General features: G+C 42.3%; 1 protein-coding gene and 1 long non-coding RNA gene across 2 annotated transcripts in view; both read left to right on the top strand.

Moving 5' to 3' along the window:
- The first annotated feature begins 1,148 nt into the window (after window positions 1-1,148).
- LOC115576708 (uncharacterized) lies at window positions 1,149-5,830 on the top strand. The gene is made up of 3 exons (XR_003982916.1): window positions 1,149-1,886; window positions 1,992-2,277; window positions 2,898-5,830. It is a non-coding gene; the product is annotated as an uncharacterized LOC115576708 (long non-coding RNA).
- A 4,114-nt stretch (window positions 5,831-9,944) lies between these two features.
- LOC115576543 (uncharacterized) overlaps window positions 9,945-15,876 on the top strand; it is a gene marked incomplete at both ends in the record, with an annotated part of 30,168 nt that continues 24,236 nt past the window's right edge. The window contains 4 exons of the mRNA XM_030409071.1: window positions 9,945-10,152; window positions 10,315-12,091; window positions 12,190-12,363; window positions 13,241-13,385. Coding sequence (XP_030264931.1) covers window positions 9,945-10,152; window positions 10,315-12,091; window positions 12,190-12,363; window positions 13,241-13,385 — 2,304 coding nt within the window. The remainder of the gene's footprint in view (window positions 10,153-10,314; window positions 12,092-12,189; window positions 12,364-13,240; window positions 13,386-15,876) is intronic.

Raw genomic sequence — 15,876 nt, 5'->3', positions numbered from 1 at the left:
CTTGATGGATGTGAGGACAATAATACTGCTGTGAACACCAGCTGATGCTTCAGAGACACATTGTGAAGGCCTGGACTGTTCTGGAGCCACTTCAGATCCTGAATCAGTGGAGGGATGAAGCTTCAGTCTGCAGGACCAATGAACCACACCACCTCTCACCTGTCCTCACCTTTTTCTCTCCTGCAGTCTGTCTTCTTCACACCTTGGTGGTTTCATGACAGCAGACATGAAGTCAGTATGAAAACATGCATGTTGTCTGTTGACAGAGTGAAACAGCTTCTTTAAAGGATCTGATTCAACAGGGTGATGTTGAGGGCATGAAGTTCTGCAGGAGAACCAGACAAAAGCAGCTCCTGATCTGCAGCATGTTTCCCTCTGAAGAAGGAAATGCAGGAAGATTCAAATATGTTCAGAAAAATAATACCTCCTATATTAAATGTGTCACAATTCACACATTACAATGTACAGAGCGGACTGTGAGTCCAGAGGTTCATGTCATGCAGATTCCCCCAGGATACAATTTCTCAACACAAATCATGTGATTTGAAAGCAGCAGAAACAGAAACAGAACTGCTGCACTCAAATAAGATCCAGACTTCTGTTTCCATCTGTCTGATGAATCTAAATAGTTCACGTATGGAATATTTGAGCTCCAATAAAAACAGATATAGCATTGATTCAAACAAACAGGAAAGGACACGTGGTTTAAAACAGAACTACTGTCCAGACAGAACGATGCAAGCTGCCTCCAAACCTGAACAGACGGTTCTACTGTCACCTCTGCAGCCGCTGCACACACGGATCTGTTCAAGGTCCACATTCAGTCAGAACCAGAGACACTGAGCTCCATCATTCCTTCAAGTTCCTTCATGTTCTCATCCTCATCCAGGTTCCTCCTTTCATTTACACACTCGCTAATCATGGCTGTTTAAGGGATCCAGCTCTGTGTGTGTGTGTGTGTGTGTGTGTGTGAATCCTGACTGAACAAACTCACCTGCACAGGTACAGTAGTTGAGTAAAAGTACTCAGTTCCTCTCCAGGTTACAAACAGTGATCAGTGATGATGATGTAATGTTCCTCTTTTCTCTTCCTTCATACTTCCTCTCTTCATTAACGACTTCAGTTACTGTGCAGATGACAGGAGAGACGTGACGTCACAGCTGCTTCTGACTGTTTCACTGCTGCAGAACCTGCTGCTGACTTCCTGTTCTGCTGCTGCTGGACTCAGACTCCCATCATGCACCTCTCCTGTTCTGCTCCTCATTTGTGAGCGGCTCAAACAAAGAAAGAGAAGCTTGAAGTCAACACAGTACAAACATCCAGCTGTGAAATAAAACTACTTCATGTGACGGCCAGTGAAAAGTATGAAAGGTGTTATTTTCAGAACATCAGTGAAGGAAGAGTTTGGACCTGCAGCACAGATTTCTATGGAAGAAGTAGATAGCAGAAGCAAAGATGGCCCCATTAAACCCAGTGAGAGTGGAGCTGCAGCAGCTGAGTTCAGACAGTGAGAGCAGACAATGGTCAGTCATATACACACTGTATACCTGAACTCTCATATGAATGACATGTGGAGGACTCTTCCTGTCAGCTCACCTTGTAGGAGCACCAGCAGGTGAAGTCCACCCCCCAGTCGTGCAGCTTCAGCTGGGCGTTTCCTGCAGCGTGGGCGCAGTGGAACCCCACGTAACAACCCTGACCCTGCACAACAAGGAAAACATTCTATCTTTATCTGCCTTCTTCAATAATGTCACTGACTGCAAGTTTAAAGGAGCACAACGTGGAAATGTTCCAGTACAAGAACCTCAACGTTGTTGGACTTTAGTGGAGTTAATGACAGTTAAGACATGAAATATATTGTAGGAATGAAAAGAGTTGATATTTCTGTAAGTCTGAGCGATGGATGGATCAAATAAATGCTTTAAATAGTTTCTATTCTTCCTGAAAAACACATCAGATTCACAGTTTGTATCTTTGCCTTTGATATTCAGGTTTCTGAAGAACTTTCCAGAACAGATTCCATAAAAGAGCCGACACAGCAAAGTTTGACATGTGGACAAAGTGAAAGACTTTTTACAACACTAAGACTTCATAACATCAACCAACAAGCTTTATGCACAGGGTTGAGCACTAGGACCCAGCAGGCATCAGGGCGTGTACACAGAGTGTGAGAGCTCACCTGGGCTCCTCCTCCTGTGATGAAGCTCACCTGAGAGACCGTCAGCAGCTGAGGACGGACTGTGTTTACTCTCACCTGCTGCTTTCAGTCCTGTGAAGGTAAGATATGATTTAACTTTACAATAACATTTAGCTAACCAGCTAACAAGCTAACATTCAGCTAACCAGCTAACATCCAGCTAACGAGCTAACATTCAGCTAACCAGCTAAATATCAAGAAAGGAAATATTTTGACTCTTATTTTCATTGTAAACAGAAAAATCCAACCGTCTGAACTGAAGTTTGTGTCTCTGACTGAACTGAGATCAGTTTAATCTGCTCGTTAACTCGTCGTCAAACTCACTTCATTCAAACTGGACCTGAACTGAATCACAGTCACAAATACTAACATGTAACTTTACTGTGTGTTTGACGAGGTTCTAGTTAAAAACTCACAAAGTATCTGCAGCACAGCTGAAGGATTTTATAACACAAGTTGTTACCTGAATGTTTCTTCATGACAACTTGTGAGTTGTGTGTGAGTTGTTGTGTAGTGACCTCATAGAAACTAACAGTCAGTTAAAGTGATGTTGCTCTGTAAAAGTCACTAAAGCTGCTTTGTTGAACCAAAGTAACAACAACTGAACATGTATTTGACCTTCACACTCTCATTAAACACACAAGTCATCAGATTTCACTGATACGATTCATACGATGTGATTAATGTGTGACTCTAACAGCCTCTTCAGCAGCGCCGGTCCAAAGTCTCATTCACTGTGATGGTTGTGGTGCAGACAGTCGTGTCCGTGTGAACCTCCAGCTGAAGGTAATGTAACACATTTAAAATGTCTGACTGGTTAACAAACATCATCCTCCATGTTGAGAGGAGAACGGTGGAGCCCTCGGTTGTAGAGATCCGCCATGACTTCTCTGTACTCGACTCGCTGGCTCAAAACTTCGGGGCTGTAGTCGTCGACCACTCGAACTGGGTGGCCGCGGTACTCCAGCTTCCCTCTGCGGCGGGCCTCGCGGATCAGGAGGTCCTTGACCTGGTAGCGGTGCAGGCGGAGAATGACTGGACGCCGTCTCTGTCCAGGGGCCGGTTTTGCTGTTAGCGAACGATGGGCTCTGTCAATCTCGGGCGGAGACGGGAGCGTCTCCTTTCCAAAAACCTCGCACAGCATATCGGAGAAAAAAGCTGTAGGTCGCCCACCTTCAACAGACTCCGCTAGGCCCGGGATGCGAATGTTTTGTCTTCTGCTGCGACCCTCCAAGTCGATGACTTTGGCCGCTAGCTTGGAGTTGCTTTCTCGTAGGCCAGAGCAGACATTTTCCAGCTCACCGACTCGCTGGCTCAAGTCCTCCATGGCGAGCTCGAGAGACGAGAGGCGCTGGCCATGCTCATCAACTGTGGAGCGGACCTGGTCGAATTTGTTCTCCAGCTGGTTGAAAGAAACTTTAAAGTCGTTAGCTAGCGCCTGCCTGTGCTGGTCAAGTAGCTCAGAAATAGCCTCCATGGTCAAGCTAGCGGCTTGGTCGTCTTTTCTCCCCGACTTGCCGCGGTGCAAAGTCATTTCGAAGCAGATGTGGGTTAACGAAAAGTTAATAACTCAATATGAATTGTCCAGTTTGCATAATAAAGGAGTGAATGAGTGAAAAAAAAGCAGAGCAGGTAGGAGCTCTCGCGCGTTGCGTCTACTCCATGTGGCAGCCGACCGGAAGTCGACGAGGTTCTAGTTAAAAACTCACAAAGTATCTGCAGCACAGCTGAAGGATTTTATAACACAAGTTGTTACCTGAATGTTTCTTCATGACAACTTGTGAGTTGTGTGTGAGTTGTTGTGTAGTGACCTCATAGAAACTAACAGTCAGTTAAAGTGATGTTGCTCTGTAAAAGTCACTAAAGCTGCTTTGTTGAACCAAAGTAACAACAACTGAACATGTATTTGACCTTCACACTCTCATTAAACACACAAGTCATCAGATTTCACTGATATGATTCATACGATGTGATTAATGTGTAACTCTAACAGCCTCTGCGGGCGGCGCCGGTCCAAAGTCTCATTCACTGTGATGGTTGTGGTGCAGATGTAACCCTCTTTGTTTGATGTCCTCTCAGTTAGGCAATAATCACTTGAAGCTGATGTAGTGGTAACAGCCAGTTTATTGTTTCTTGGTTGGCTCTTCAGGTCTGGTTGTATGACAGAAAAAGAGGGGAACGGTGAATAACATTTTTCTCCCTTCTCATGGGCACATCTCTACGGAAGAAAACAGCAACGTGTTGAGCTAATAATGCTAGCTCCGTGCTACATGTTTCCGTTGGCAACAAAACAACAGAAACACCATTTAAGTTGTGGAGAGCACGGAAAAATCAACACTAACACACAGCAAATCCATACACACTATTATATTAATTTTAACATGACTCCAACAACTATAAACAAAGTTTTTTTGCCCACGAGACTCGGGACGTGTTACCTCTCGGTTGAATCCTCATTTCTACTGAGGATTTCCCATAATCCTTCTTCCCATACACTTTTCAGCCATATGCACAACAGACAGCAGAGGGCGCTTATCCCGCATTTAGCTGGATTTACTCACGCTCTTTTAACTATGTTACACAGACAGTCGTGTCCGTGTGAACCTCCAGCTGAAGGTAATGTAACACATTTAAAATGTTTGACTTGTTAACACAAACCGTCGTTAGCTTAGCGACACTAGAAACAGCAACAATCTGGACGTGAAATATTGTTTGTATTGAGCCGACGAGCTGAAATGAATATTTAGTCCCGACACAGAATAAGATGACATCATCTAATCAGCAGCCAATCAAACATCACAAGCTGTGACTTGAAGATTCCAGCAGTGGATGAAAAAGAGGCTCAACAGGTTTCACACACAGAGAGAGAAACCCTTGAAGATAACACAGAACAAGCCTGTGAAATAAAAGCAGTGAATGTGATATTACAGCCAGTGAAACGTCATCAATAACTCAATAAATGATGGAGTGATGCAACATTTGAACACTTTCTTCTAAAACAGAGTGAAGCAGATGAAAATAGTGGTTGTGTGCACATGAACTTCAGGCTCCTTGTTGAGCAGCATGTGACTCAAATCTTCCTCTGCTTGTCTTTAGAAGCCGTGTGGCGCCACCTGGTGGTGCAGAAGTAAACTGCAGGATGACAGTTATATTAACACAGATGGTTCACATGGAATAAAAACACCAACATTAATGACTTTATACATCATCTACAATAATACATCACAATGTGTCCATGATATTGTGTCTCAATCATCTGAATGTGTAAATAAACTCAAGATACGTAACAAGTAAAGTTATAAAGTAGCACAAAGTGGAAATACGTGACTGAAGTACCTCAGAATTGTAGTTCCTTAAAGTACTCGAGTAAATGTACTTTCCTCCACTGTTACTGGTGTTTCTACAACAGTGATTCCAGTCGTGACTCGCTGGTTAAACTGGTGTTCAGAGCAGACGACTCACTTCCAGTCTGATGCTCCATGACACCATCTAGTGGACTGACAGCAGAAGTGCAGCATTCATGTGACGCTGATATGAAGCAGCCAATCAGAGGAGGAGCAGCTGATGTTCTGACAGGAGACATGATGGAAAGGCTGATTTCAGTTGATGTGCAGATGAATGATTTGTGTTTCCTCTCCAGATGAAAGTGTGTGTGAGTTGAGCAGCATGAATCAGTGTGAGGACAGAGAGGAGGGAGGCCCTCCCTCTAAAACCACTGGACCTGGACCTGGACCTGGACCTGGACCTGAGCCTGGACCTGAACCTGGACCTGGACCTGGACCTGAGCCCAGCCGTGTTCCCATCAAGAGTCTCATTACCTTGTTTGATCGACAACCAGCTCCTGCTGTAAAGAGGTGAGCTGTTAATAACATTAATATGTGACTGATTCATGTTTTAACTGTGGAGAAAGATGTTTTTTGAAACCTGATGTTTATTTTCAGCTTCGTTCTTCTTCACTTAAATGTATCTTCTCACTTTAGAAAGCTGCCCAATAGAACCAGTCTTCAACTCTTCATTTCACTTTATTGAGTTAGTTTGGTCCAATATTCTCTGAAGGTTTATTCCTGATGTTTTCCACTATTTTATGGACAGAAGCTTCTGTGTCTGAAGACTAGAAAGTGAATTAACATCTCTGGTGGTCTTCTTCTCTGTCCAGCAGGAGACCAGCCTCTACTGGACCAGGACCTGAATATGAGCCCAGCTGTGTGTCCTTCAAGAGTGACTGGTCAAATGATCGTCTCATTAATTTTAAAGGACAACCAGCTCCTGCTGTAAAGAGGTGAGCTGTTAATAACATTAATATGTGACTGATTCATGTTTAACTGTGGAGAAAGATGTTTTCTGAAACCTGGGCTCGTATTCACAAAGAGTCTTAAGGCTAAAAGTAGCTCCTAACAGGCGAATTTAGGAGCAACTCCTAAAAATAATGGGCGTGTCAGTCGTAACTTTAGGACTCCTAATTTTTGAAAATAAGAGTTATTCACAAAACATTTTAAGCCTAAAAGTAGCAGCTCAGTCTGGGAGACCTTAGAAGTAGTCCAGAGGACTCCTGACTCACTAAGACCTGGTCACAGCAGAATGTTCTGGAGACGCTAAATAACAGGGAATTATTAAAACGATGTTGGATGGACCGTGAAGGGACTGAAGTTGTGGTTGAGTTGGTGAGGGACGCAATAACGTTCCCAACCAACCGAAACAATCCAATAACGCCAGAGTTAAAATGTTTGGCAACACTCCGGTGTTTGTCTACGGGGAAAATGCAGCTCTTCACCCGGGACTAGTATTACCTGGAGACCTCAAGAGATATAGAAATTATCCCACCACGTCTGTGTTTCGTGCGGCGCATTCACACAGGATAAGCAAAGTCTGGGTTTTAACTCTAATTTACTGACATTATCCCCCGGGTCGATCTCACCGGAGCCCTTACTGGAGCAGCACAACGGTTAGATATGGATATTTTTAATATAATAACTGGTGAGCCTGTTGAAAGATGGAAACATGTTCCTTACCGCATGCTGCCATGTAATCCAAGAGATTTCACTCTTCTGATGAGCCTCCTGAATTTGCATCCAAAATGCTGTCAGAACTTAATTCTCCATAATTCTCGACCGGGAAAAAGGCAGAAAAAGGTGGAAAACACAAAAAACCTTAAGAAAAACAAAAAACGACCCCAAATCACAGAGATGCCGATTCGCACGGGACTAATATTATCACATGACCTCTGTGTTTGGTGAAATATGGTAGGAAATTTACGGTGGAATTTTTACTTTACAAATTACAGACATGGCAGATTCACACGGGATTCAGATCACAGACGACCTCCACAATTATTACAGATTACTGGAGGTCCCCAGGTTATACTAGTCCCGTGCGAATAGGGCTTTTGTCAATCAGAAAAAGTGAGAGGGAGAGGGGAAAAAGTTGCATTCCATCAATACACAAATTGTCTTTGACGCATGTTACAATATACTGGACATTGTTGTGAAATGGCCGGATCAACACACGATTCCTGAATTTTAATGGAGAGTGATTTGACGCAGCTTTTCCAGCAAATGCCGCTTTTATTGACAATTCACGTTTTTCATCGAAATCTTCTAATTTGTAATTTTTGTCTGAAGCGTTTTTTGTTTGGGGGGGGCACTTAATTCTCCTCATAAATACATTTCTTTATCCAATGTCTTTTCATAGGCTTTGTCATGGGCTTGTAGACAACTTTCTTATTTTCCCTTCATGCATTGCGTAGCCTAAATGACTTTTCAATGGGCTGCCCTGTCACTCAACAACCAATCACCGTTGTCACCACTTCTAAGTGCGTCCTTATAAAATGATGTCATCCATAGCAACAGAGAGTTACTTCTAGTTTAGGAGTTCACTGTGTTCATAACTAAAAGTCGGTCTCAGCGGCTTTGTGAATTACTCTTAAGAAACGACTCCCACATAAAAACTTTTAGTCCGATTTAGGAGTACTGCTAACGTTAAGATAAAAGTCTTTGTGAATACGGGCCCAGATGTTTATTTTCAGCTTCGTTCTTCTTCACTTAAATGTATCTTCTCACTTTAGAAAGCTGCCCAATAGAACCAGTCTTCAACTCTTCATTTCACTTTATTGAATTAGTTTGGTCCAATATTCTCTGAAGCTTTATTCCTGATGTTTTCCACTATTTTATGGACGGAAGCTTCTGTGTCTGAAGACTAGAAAGTGAATCAACATCTCTGGCGGTCTTCTTCTCTGTCCAACAGGAGACCAGCCTCTACTGGACCTGGACCTGGACCTGGACCTGGACCTGAATATGAGCCCAGCTGTGTGTCCTTCAAGAGTGACTGGTCAAAGGAAGAGATCATTACTTTCAAACAAGCACATGTGTCAGACAGACAGTAAGTTGTTGTCCTGTTGCTCTCTGTTGATGTCTGTCCTCATTAAATCCAGTCTGACCAGTTGTCCTGATGGTCTTCATGTTCTCAGAGTGATGATGGAGGTCAGAGCAGGATTAGTATTAAAGGACAGGTTCACATTTCTTCATGTCCGTCCCTAAACAACTCTGACAGGACAGTGTTCCTCCTGTGGACAAACAGCAGTGACTCACCTCCTGCTGAAATCTGACCCTGCTGCTGAGGAGAGGAAGGGCTGTGTGTTATATCTGACGTTACAAGGGCCCGACCCATTCGGACCTCATGGGGCCGGTACCCAAACCCATATGAAGAGTGAAAAACTCTGATAACTGATATATCGGCCGATTAGATATAAAATATATAAAAACAAATAACTTATTTTCTGATCTCTTAAATATAGTTCAAACACTTGAGACAAAGATATGAACTGAAGGCAGAACATTTGACTGTTTTACAATATTTATTAAATATGCAACAAATAATAAAGTTTTACAAATACGTCTGAAGTTATGTGGAGCACTTTGAAACTCAGACGTTAAGTATTACAAGTCATGTCTACATGAATATAGCTGATATTTACAAATGATGAATTCATTATTATCTTTATATTTAGGCCGTTGTGTCGTTAATCACACAAAAGCAAAACACAAAAAAGTGGATAAAGACTTTCAGGTCACAAATCAGACAAATTAAATATCAAAATCAAGTTTGAAATAATAAAAACAAAAAGACATAATGAATCATTTTTCATTCTCCAATGTTGGAATCTCAATTGAATACAAGTTTATTGAGACTCTTCACCACTTTGCACTGGACAGTTAGCATCCAGCTAGCTTGTGGGTTAGCTGTGTGTTGCTGTCCACAGTATTAAACGGGTCAATAAGAGCTGGAGGGACTAAACCAGACAAGCTGCTGAACCAACCCAGTAAACTGACTGACTGTTGATTCACAGTGGGATCAGCAGTACAACCAACACTGTGATGTCAGAGGAAACCATCTGATTCAATGATGTCATCAACACTTTAACTCAAAGGACCTTCAGCTTGTGTTTGTCTCTGAGTGGACAGACACAATGTGACTGATTCTTCATGATTCCTCCACAGAGTCGACCAGGAGAGCTCAGAGGTTCCCAGAGGTCCGTCTGTCCAGCAGCATCAGACACACCTGGACTCCATATTTATGGTCTGTACATGAACAACAACTACTTTTACATCCAGTCTGTTCACAATAATCTCCATGCTGCACTTTACAGACCAGTGGTGAATCTGTCCAACATGGATCTGATGTTTGGCTCCATGATGTTAAATGTTGTCATTCACATAGTATTCTGTTTCAGCTGCTGGTGGAGAACATTGTGACTTTTGTGAAGAACGAGTTGAAGAAGGTCCAGAAGGTTCTGAGTTCAGATCGCTCAGAGTGCTTTGAGAGTCAGAGGGAGGATGAGGAGGTGTTGGATGGTGAGGATGAAGAGCAGAGGAGGAGCAGCAGAGAGGCATTTCTGAAGATCACACTTCACTTCCTGAGGAGAATGAAGCAGGAGGACCTGGCTGACTGTCTGCAGAGAAGTAAGAGGATTTCTCTAAAGATTTAACATGATGGATCAATGAGACGTTTACTGAAGTCTGATGATGATGAATCTGTTTATATATGCAATCTTTAGGGGAAGGAAATTGTGTTATTGTCTTTAGAAATAACTTAATGATCTTTTTTGTTGTGTGTTTATTTAGAAAGTCATTCTGCAGTTTGTCAGCGTAAACTCAAATCTAACCTTCATAAGAAGTTCCAGTGTGTGTTTGAAGGGATCGCTAAAGCAGGAAACCCAACCCTTCTGAATCAGATCTACACAGAACTCTACATCACAGAGGGAGGGACTGCAGAGGTCAATAAAGAACATGAGGTCAGACAGATTGAAACAGCATCCAGGAAACCAGACAGACCAGAAACAACAGTCAGACAAGAAGACTTCTTTAAAGCCCCACCTGGAAGAGATGAACCAATCAGAACAGTGATGACAAAGGGAGTGGCTGGCATCGGGAAAACAGTCTTAACACAGAAGTTCACTCTGGACTGGGCTGAAGACAAAGCCAACCAGGACATACAGTTCACATTTCCATTCACTTTCAGAGAGCTGAATGTGCTGAAAGAGGAAAAGTTCAGCTTGGTGGAACTTGTTCATCACTTCTTCACTGAAACCAAAGAAATCTGCAGGTTTGAGGAGTTCCAGGTTGTGTTCATCTTTGATGGTCTGGATGAGTGTCGACTTCCTCTGGACTTCCACAACACTAAAATCCTGACTGATGCCACAAAATCCACCTCAGTGGATGTGCTGCTGACAAACCTCATCAGGGGAAACTTGCTTCCCTCCGCTCGCCTCTGGATAACCACACGACCTGCAGCAGCCAATCAGATCCCTCCTGGGTGTGTTGACATGGTGACAGAGGTCAGAGGGTTCACTGACCCACAGAAGGAGGATTACTTCAGGAAGAGATTCAGAGACGAGGAGCAGGCCAGCACAATCATCTCCCACATCAAGACATCACGAAGCCTCCATATCATGTGTCACATCCCAGTCTTCTGCTGGATCACTGCTACAGTTCTGGAGGATGTGTTGAAGAACAGAGAGGGAGGAGAGCTGCCCAAGACCCTGACTGAGATGTACATCCACTTCCTGGTGGTTCAGGCCAAACTGAAGAAGGTTAAGTATGATGGAGGAGCTGAGACAGATCCACACTGGACTCCAGAGAGCAGGAAGATGATTGAGTCTCTGGGAAAACTGGCTTTTGATCAGCTGCAGAAAGGAAACCTGATCTTCTATGATTCAGACCTGACAGAGTGTGGCATCGATATCAGAGATGCTTCAGTGTACTCAGGAGTGTTCACACAGATCTTTAAAGAGGAGAGTGGACTGTACCAGGACAAGGTGTTCTGCTTCATCCATCTGAGTGTTCAGGAGTTTCTGGCTGCTCTTCATGTCCATCTGACGTTCATCAACTCTGCAGTCAATCTGCTGGCAGAAGATAAAACAACAGGCTGTGAATCTGCAGAGACACGTCTCTACCAGAGTGCTGTGGACCAGGCCTTACAGAGTCCAAATGGACACCTGGACTTGTTCCTCCGCTTCCTCCTGGGTCTTTCACTGAAGGCCAATCAAACTCTCCTCCGAGGTCTGCAGACACAGACAGGAAGTAACTCACAGACAAATCCGGAAACAGTCGAGTACATCAAGAAGAAGTTCAGTGAGAATCTGTCTGCAGAAAGAAGCATCAATCTGTTCCACTGTCTGAATGAACTGAACGATCGTTCTCTAGTGGAGGAGATCCAACAGTCCCTGAGTTCAGGAAGTCTCTCCACAGATAGACTGTCTCCTGCTCAGTGGTCAGCTCTGGTCTTCATCTTACTGTCATCAGAAAAAGATCTGGATGTGTTTGACCTGAAGAAATACTCTGCTTCAGAGGAGGCTCTTCTGAGGCTGCTGCCAGTGGTCAAAGCCTCCAACAAAGTTCTGTAAGTGTGGAGAAGTTTCTTCAGAATGCAGTAAATGTGCTGTTATTGACCCAAATAGAAATATTATTTTCTTGTTCTGCCCATTATTCTTTATCCAGGCTGAGTGGCTGCAACCTCTCAGAGAGAAGCTGTGAAGCTCTGTCGTCAGTTCTCAGCTCCCAGTCCTCTAGTCTGAGAGAGCTGGACCTGAGTAGCAACAACCTGCAGGATTCAGGAGTGAAGCTGCTGTTACCTGGACTGGAGAGTCCACACTGCAATCTGGAAAGTTTGAGGTCAGATGATTGTTTGTTATGAACCATTCATATATTTTTAGCCATTTCTTTAATTGCTAATTGCTTAATTTTGCTATCAAACTTGTTTTCTTTCAATGTAATTTTCATTAATTCATCCCCTGTACAACATGAATAATGAGGATGAAGAACCTCATTTATGCTTGATATCATATGACTTTGATACCTGGATGTTCATTCTCGATTCAGTCATGATTTATTGTCACATGGGGAGCTTGTTGGTATCCACTGCTTGATTTGTAAATCAGGGGGTCTGGTTCACAGAGACGGTCCTACTCCAGTGGGTCCTTCCTGTGGACTCCGACAATGTTGGGGAGAAATATAATTTAGGCTCAATGTTTTATTTACAAACACAAAAAGCAGCAGGCCAAGAAACCCTGTGAAGTGACATGTTCCATCTGTGTATCAGTCGATGGACAGTGTTACACTTAGACACACATGCTGATTGAGTTCATCATTTCACTGATTCACGGCTAAAACACCCTCTTGCTTGTAAGACTTACAGAGATCTTATGCCAAAAGTATTTAGACACTAAGAGGCATTGAACCACATTCCAGCATAGTTCATGTGACATTCACAAAACTCACAGCTTCAGGAGACACTGAGTGATCTGACCACTCTGTCTCTCTGTGAAAACTGCATTTATGTGATCTCATTTATAATGTATTTGCCATGTGTATATGTTTTTGGTAAACACAGTAGTTATTTAAGTATCTCTTTGAAATGGCTGGTGTATTCAAGACAATATAAGGGGATGTAGAAATGGCACTGAAAATAGTTTGGAGTGTTTGAAACACTGATACCGTCTCACTAAAACTCAACATTTTACCATGTTCTTATTTATTACTTCCTATTCAGACTGAGTGGCTGTAACCTATCAGAGAGAAGCTGTGAAGCTCTGTCCTCAGTTCTCAGCTCCCAGTCCTCTAATCTGAGAGAGCTGGACCTGAGTAACAACAACCTGCAGGATTCAGGAGTGAAACTACTTTCTGCTGAACTGAAGAGTCCACACTGTGTCCTTGAAACTCTCAGGTCAGGATTCATTTCATATGACATGTACTCATGTACAATTGGAGCTGGTCTTGAAGAGAGATGGTGTGTGTGTATCTATCTATCTATCTATCTATCTATCTATCTATCTATCTATCTATATATATATATCTATATATATATATATATATATATATATACATATATATATATATATAAATAATAGTATACATACATGTGTGTATGTGTGTGTGTGTGTGTATATATATATATATATGTATATATATTAGGGCCGGGACTCGATTACAAAAATTAATCGAACTAATCAGAGACTTTGTAATTAATTAATCGAAATTAATCGCATTTTAATCGCATATAAATATTTGACCTGAGAACAGTGAGAAGCAATTTTTTTCACATGGATTTTAGTATACCATTGAATAATGACTGAATACAGAAGCTTAAGCAACAAAACATTGTTTTGGTTTTTTTTTCAAGACCAACAGACCAGTGCAATTTTTGCCATAAAGTGTAGCAATAGCTTATTTAGGAATACATTTCAGAGATTCAGGTAGCCTATAGGTAGGTAGACCTTCTGTAAATTATAACACTCTGTTTTTTAAAACACAATACTTTCAAGTACATTCAGATCATTAGAAACCCTGACTATTAGAAAACATCTATCTTCAGAGGCCATAACAGACTTTACCAACAGTTGATCTAAACAAATCAATTTCAGTCCAGCTCTCTGTAAATAACCTTGGCCAAAACAATAAACAGTTCAACATAAAGTGCCAGTTGCAACAACAACATAATAAATAGTTGCTTAGCATTTAGGTGATATCTGAGGCTTGATATGCTGCGGTGATACGCAAACTCCTTCTTGCATAATTTGCACACAACCGTGCTCTTATCTACGCTGCCATCCGTCCGCTTTTTAAAACAAAATTTCCCATCCACGGGGCCAACCAGAGCGGTCTCATCTGCTTCTTCGTTCATTGTTGTTGTCTGAAGTCATGAACGCTATGCATGAACGTTAGTTGGTGCTCCAGTATAATCGGTACCCCTGAAACTCATCCAGTGAGAAATGTTCCGTGGTGCAAAAATTAGTGCGATTAAAATGCGATAATTTTTTTAACGCGTTATTTTTTGTGTAATTAATTAATCGTAATTAACGCGTTAAAATCCCGGCCCTAATATATATATATATATATATATATACACACACACACATGTGTATATGTATATATATGTATGTGTGTATATGTGTATATATATGATAAATAAATATATGACATAAGATTAACTGTATTACTTTTGTAATTCTTCTAGCTCCATCATCAGGTCATCATTTTAATCTGTACAGTATGTTGGCTCATGAACAAATACTTGCAAAACTAATGGCATTTCCATCAGATCAGCTACACTCTTGTGCACTGATCCATCAGAACCCTCTGCTGATCTGTGATGTGTGTTGTTTTGTGTGTCTGCAGGCTGTCAGGCTGTCTGATCACAGAGGAAGGCTGTACTTCTCTGGCCTCAGCTCTGGACTCCAACCCCTCCCATCTGAGAGAGCTGGACCTGAGTAACAACAACCTGCAGGATTCAGGAGTGAAGCAACTTTCTGCTGAACTGAAGAGTCCACACTGTGTCCTTGAAACTCTCAGGTCAGGATTCATTACTTTATTTCATTATTTCATGTAACTGTACAATTGGAGCAGGTCTAAACCAGACGGGGTAAAAAGAATAAATGGAAAAAATATATGATATGTCAGAGGATCACCAAAATAGTTACATTCCATCCTCATGGAAGCATGAATGCATTTTATATATAAAATGTGGGTCAGTCAGTCTATTCTGCTCTTTGGTCCCGATGTACTAATCTCAACAACTATTGGAAGGATTGTCATGAGGTTTGGTTCAGATAGTGTTGTTTTGTGTGTCTGCAGGCTGTCAGGCTGTCTGATCACAGAGGAAGGCTGTACTTCTCTGGCCTCAGCTCTGGACTCCAACCCCTCCCATCTGAGAGAGCTGGACCTGAGCTACAATCATCCAGGAGACTCAGGAATAAAGCAGCTGTCTGCTCGACTGGAGGATCCAGGCTGGAGACTGGAAACTCTCAGGTATGAAGAGTCCTGCTGCAGCCACAGACAGTCAGTGTGAGACTCTGTATCTGGATTGTAGATGGCTCAGTGTCGGGAGGTCGGCTTCGTTTACTCCACCTCCAGTTGTTCAGTTCAGTTACGGAGAAAAGGCAGCATAGCTTGAAGCCAATAGTTACAAGTGAAGAGAGGAAGATGAGGAGAAGAAGAGATGAAGATTAGTGACCAGAAGAGTCTTGGCACAAACACTAGACTTACACCTCTTTCTTCAGACTAGTTTAGTGTCTGTTCAAATTGTGCCTTATCTTATCTTGTATCTTTTATTTGGATCTCCATTAGCTTTGGCAAAGCCATTGCTATTCTTCCTGGAGAACATAATCTTTTCACTGCACACACACACAC

This window comes from Sparus aurata, chromosome 24 (genome assembly GCF_900880675.1).
Source record: "Sparus aurata chromosome 24, fSpaAur1.1, whole genome shotgun sequence".
Classification (NCBI taxonomy): Eukaryota; Metazoa; Chordata; class Actinopteri; order Spariformes; family Sparidae; genus Sparus; species Sparus aurata.
This window is presented reverse-complemented; position numbering and strand designations above follow the sequence as displayed.